Source organism: Citrus clementina, unplaced genomic scaffold (assembly GCF_000493195.1).
Source record: "Citrus clementina cultivar Clemenules unplaced genomic scaffold, Citrus_clementina_v1.0 scaffold_3, whole genome shotgun sequence".
Taxonomy (NCBI): domain Eukaryota; kingdom Viridiplantae; phylum Streptophyta; class Magnoliopsida; order Sapindales; family Rutaceae; genus Citrus; species Citrus x clementina.
In genome coordinates, this window is record NW_006262339.1 from 46,937,421 (window position 1) to 46,942,467 (window position 5,047).

At 34.8% G+C, this 5,047-nt stretch overlaps 1 protein-coding gene across 2 annotated transcripts; it reads right to left on the reverse strand.

Annotated features, from left to right (window-relative positions):
* Positions 1–1,221: 1,221 nt before the first annotated feature.
* LOC18048800 lies at positions 1,222–4,814 on the reverse strand. Of its 2 annotated transcripts, none has more exons than XM_024188690.1 (8): positions 4,355–4,814; positions 2,821–2,854; positions 2,450–2,686; positions 2,250–2,339; positions 2,036–2,101; positions 1,831–1,922; positions 1,704–1,751; positions 1,222–1,609 (listed from the first exon to the last, which is right to left on the reverse strand). In XM_024188690.1, the coding sequence occupies exons 1-8, from the start codon at positions 4,693–4,695 to the stop codon at positions 1,492–1,494; spliced, it is 1,026 nt and encodes a 341-aa protein (XP_024044458.1). In that variant the 5' UTR covers positions 4,696–4,814; the 3' UTR covers positions 1,222–1,491. The 2 variants fall into 2 exon arrangements, with proteins under 2 accessions (XP_024044458.1, XP_006444584.1); XM_006444521.2 differs by lacking the exon at positions 4,355–4,814 and adding an exon at positions 3,085–3,687 and having other exon boundaries at positions 1,223–1,609.
* Between the last annotated feature and the right edge of the window lie 233 nt (positions 4,815–5,047).

Consider the following 5,047-nt stretch of genomic DNA (forward strand, 5'->3'; position numbering starts at 1 on the left):
GTGAGTTCAAGCTTTGGTGAGCTTTGGGTGAGATTGCAAGGGTATTATGGTCCAAAAGTTTGTTGTTTGGCTAATATTGATAGAAATAAGTTAGTGGGGTTAAAAGTGAAAAATGCAAAATTTTAATGGCTAATTTGTAAAATTTCCCATATAGTGCTCAAACTTCTCCTCATAAGAACAAAAGATGCCTTGGATGTACAACTAGTGATAATATTTTTTTTTTTGTACCAATTACCAATTGTTAGAGTACCAGAATTAGCTGAGTGTTGACTATTTACATTATTTCCACAAGAAGAAAAGAATTGATCTTACCCATTTTGTTTTAGTGCAAGTATGATAATTTAATTTCATATTTTACAACAATTGCTGGACGTCTTGTTATCACATGACTTCATTCCCTTAAAAAGGATCCTATGATTTCTTATGACCTCCCAAACTATCAAATTATCTGTCTGGCAAAATTTCTTGGACAGCCTATATTAATATGATATATTACTGAAAGTTCTGATACAATTGAAGAATTAGAACAATTCTGGAAAGGCAGAGGGTGAACGAATGGGAAAACATATTTTTCAAAAGGGTGGAGCTATTTGAAAACCGCGAAAACACTAAGTAAACTCACAATATACCCTTATGTTAAAATAATAAGTAAATAAATTCACTTTACAAAAATTATTTTAAAACCCTTTTTCTCTCATCTTTTTCATATCCCAATTACCTTATATCTCAAAGTTCCATTCATTCTCCTTGGAAAGAAAATATACTTGAACAAAAAACTATATTTGAATTTGATTGAACAGCAAATGCAAACATTAAAACAAGTTACCCCATCTCAAATAGTATTATTATTATGTTACCCATCTCAAATATTATTATCAGTATTAAAAGCCTGGATCAGGAGAAGTGATATAATGCAAGAAACCCAGCCAACAACTCTCTTAGGTTTTGGTCAATTAGAAGATAATCTCATTATAAACTTTCATCTCAAATTATTTCAAGGGGCACATTAACTTGCGCAAAAGATACGAACAAAAAACAATAGAGCATGGAGGAATATTCGAACAGAGAAAAGAAATGAAGAAAAAAACTCAAAATATTTGGGAGCATGGAGGAATATTCGAACAGAGAAAAGAAATGAAGAAAAAAACTCAAAATATTTGGGAGAGAAATGAGCCAAAAACTATGCTCTACTTATTTCACCTCTTATTAAAAAAAAAAAAAAGAGGATGATTAGCGTAGGGTTCAAAGAGAGTAAACAACAATTTAGGATTTTAATTTTTAAAAAAAATTGACTAACATAGTAGTTTCAAGTATGGGATATCTTAATTTTAAAAAAAATATATTCAAGAGTGGGTGTGGAGTGGAGAAGATTTTAATGAGTTCAAATAACCCATTCTTTGCAAAATTTAAGATGTCCAACATTTTCTAGAGGGCCGATGTACTGGTTTCTTCACATGCACAAGAACCAGAATGGACTACATGAACCATATACTAGTAAGATCTTATGAAAGCACGAGGAAACAAAGTGGGAAGAATCGAATTCTTAGCTTCGACAATCAATACGTATAGGCCATAACAGGGTATGTGGACCAGGGCCAGAACAAAATACCTGCAGAATGGAAATATTATTTAGCTGGTAAACGGAAAGAGTATAATGTTCAAGCTGAAAACGAAATGGACAACAATGGAGTTAAAAAATATACCACAAAGGAGCCCAGGGTGTATCAAGCTCAAGGAAAGGGTACGGCCACCTGAGAAATGCTTCAGATATGTTATCACTTCTTGAATTTGATACAAAATTTCAGGGCAAGATTTATTAATTATGCTTACCATGTAAAACCACAGGCATGAATGACCCATTGGAATACACAATAGAGACAGCTCCACTGGATAAAATATGCAATCCGGAACCAAGGAAACGGCTGAAGAGCAAGATGGTAGTTGAGTAACTATAATCGTACAGTGTATTGAGTATAGCAGAAAAGGCAGAACAAATTCAGGCGACCTTCTTTCCACTTAAGTGTATACTACTTACAAGACTGTTGAGAGCGGTATCTAGCAGCACAAAAACGGCATTCAATGTGTGCATGCAAGCGATCAACTGCCAAGAACAGATCCATAAATTTTTGTGAGAATTTAAATCACAAGCGCAGGAAGAAATATACGGAAGTGAACCCTGCTATAGAGATTAGGAATTTTTATATATGAAAGAGGTATACAGAGACAGATCGGGAGAAGTGGACACTCACTGTGTTCAGGCCTAAATGTGCATCTGATAAAAATGGTACTATAACACACCAAAATACAATGTCTGTTAGGAGGACAGCGCCACCGCAAGTCTGCAGAAAAGAAAAGTATGATATGAAGACTAACTTCAACCGTTAAGAAGAGACAAATTAAAATTAGCTAGCAAATTATTAGTTTGGAGGCTAGTATCTTGATGAATGACCTGATAGACCGTTTGCATAAGATATCCCCAAAACCCGGCTCTTTGTTGAATCTCCTCCTCAACATAGTGGCTTTGTAACTTGATGTTACCCTTAGTTTCTTTTTCTCTGTATGTCATACCGTTCGTAATTATATTTTCTTCCATGTATCTTTTCAGAATTTCGTACCTCACCCCATTTGCGGAAGGATGTCCCTTTGTGTAAACCCAACATCCATATGCAGATATCACCGTTCCCAACTGCACAAAAGAAACATTAATGTGTGATTCAGTCATTCAGTGGCAGCTTAATGTAGAAACTAAAATGATTTTTAAGTTACCATATGTCAAATATATGCATGTGTGTATTAAGCATGGCGAAGGGAATTACGTACCGCAAAATAGACCATAACTAATGTAAATGTCCACCTGCAGATCAATTAAACCAAATGAATGAAACACATTGTCATCTCAAAACAGAAAACTAAAAAACAATTAATATCCATGGTGCTAAATTAGAATCTATTAGACAAGATCCCATTGTTGTTGTATTTGTTAATTCAAATGCATGTATTGGCTTTTGAACAACGCTGGTGAGAAAGAATTCATCTTGAGCAAACCAAAAGCAATCCCAGAAGGGAGTTCAGGTATGAACTCACTGTGTATAAAAATAGAAGGCAAAAGCTCCGTCTAAAGCAACAGCCGCCTCAAACATAAAAGCCAAACAAAGAAAAGCAAAAGCTCGATAGATGAGAAGCCAGACAGGATTGAGCTTTCTCCAACATGGTGTCCAAAGATCATCCAAAAACAAAGGCTTTGCTTTTGCTTTCTTGATTAAACACGAAGTTAACGAAGTTGGGACTAAGATTATCAGTGCACATACTGGCACTTCCCATCTAAGCCAGTACGCTAGACCTTCCTTATCTGAATTTGACATATCAAGATTAACAACACAATGCAGAATCGAAAAGGGAGATTGAGATTAGATCTTCAAACAGGTTTATGATCTCTTTCTGCATTTTTGTTTGACTAATGAAAGATCTCTGTTTCTTGTTCCACAGAACCGTTGACTTCCCAGAGAGCAAGTTGCACGTGACTTTAAAAAGTCTTAATTGGCAACTAAGAAGGATAGCGCGTGCCTCATAGGATGCTTCTTTAGCCATCATTTCGGAGACAGAATTGGCTCCAAAATTATACTTACGGGAATCACACAGTTGTCTGTTGGCATAGTAACACAACTTGACTTTTGCTGTTCTTGGTTGGGCAAATGAGTATTTTTGCCATTACTGTTCATTCATTAATGAAAGATTTATGCATTATTTATTATGTATATTGCTACACTTTATAGAATGTGGACTGTGGGATAAATGTGACCTTCCAACAATTTATCACGTGACAACGGACGAATAATATAAGTAATTAGTTAACAATTTTTAGTTTATAAATATGTTCATAAGCCGTCAGAGTCAAATTTTGTATGCAAATTAATCTTTTGTAAACAGAACATTATCAATTAGTTATTAAGTGTAGGCCTTATTTAATATTGAGGTACATTTAAAAGTTGATAATGTACGGTAATTATATGATTCCTATATAATAATTTTGACCGAAAAAATAATAAAGATGTTATAGCTTTTTTTTTAATCATACAAGCATTGGATAAAATTAATATAACTTTCAAATTATAATCTCAAGTGTTTACCAAACATTTTTATATTATAAATTTTGAATTATAGCCCAATCACAATTCTAAACATGCCGTTAGTTTAAAAACCAACCTTTCTATCTTGTTCTCATTTTTTATTTGAATTATCTGTCTATACTCGTTAGCTAGAATCGTGATTGATTGGAAAAAATTTCAACATGAAACTCATTCTTAATTATAATAATAATAAAAAGAACAGCACACAGTAACAAATAACAACTTACTCGGTATAGTAGATGAAGATACTGGCGTCCCAATCCAAAATATCCCAAGACAGAAACACAGCCATGGCTACAAATGACAAGAACCGAGTCAGCAAGAGACAGCCAGGGTGCACCCCTTTCCAGCAACTAGACCAAAGCTGGTTTGAGCCAACATGAGCCTTATGGGTGGCACGTACGAACCCATCACCGTCAGCTTGAGCTGCTAGCAGGCTTTCATAAATGGTATTGTCATCGCATCTGGAGGCACCTTCCTTCCTCCAGAGAATCCATAAGGAGCCTATATATGCAGCAACCACAATGCCAAAACAAATAAAATCGTACCAGTACACCACTAACGCCATGGCAAGGCTTCAACCAGTATGCACTGGTCCTGAAATCGGAAAATTGAAAAAATGATCTGATTGTTTCAAAGAGAGGAACTGAAATTGATATTGGTTTTGGGTATAATTAAACTCTAGAACATCTGAACACATGTTTAGAGGAGAAATACTTTTAGGTGATGGCTTGACATAGGACTATTAGTTTTGACTGTCTGGTTTAATTAGCTTTCGAAACGTGAACGTTAAGGAATTGTCATGTTGTTGACCCCCAGGTGGTGACAAATTAAGTGTGCAAAATTAAAGGATAATTGTGAGTTTTTGACAAATCACAAACAGTGGGATCAGGGTGGAATCCAAATTTTTTAAAATGTTT

Bases quoted from the DNA above. Each gene is read 5' to 3' on its own strand.
- LOC18048800 (XM_024188690.1), bottom strand. From the start codon at position 4,695: ATGGCGTTAGTGGTGTACTGGTACGATTTTATTTGTTTTGGCATTGTG. The intron at 2,855-4,354 runs GTAAGTTGTTAT...ATTGATCTGCAG, and splicing joins ATCTTCATCTACTATACCGA to GTGGACATTTACATTAGTTA. The intron at 1,752-1,830 runs GTAAGCATAATT...AGCATTTCTCAG, and splicing joins CATGCCTGTGGTTTTACATG to GTGGCCGTACCCTTTCCTTG.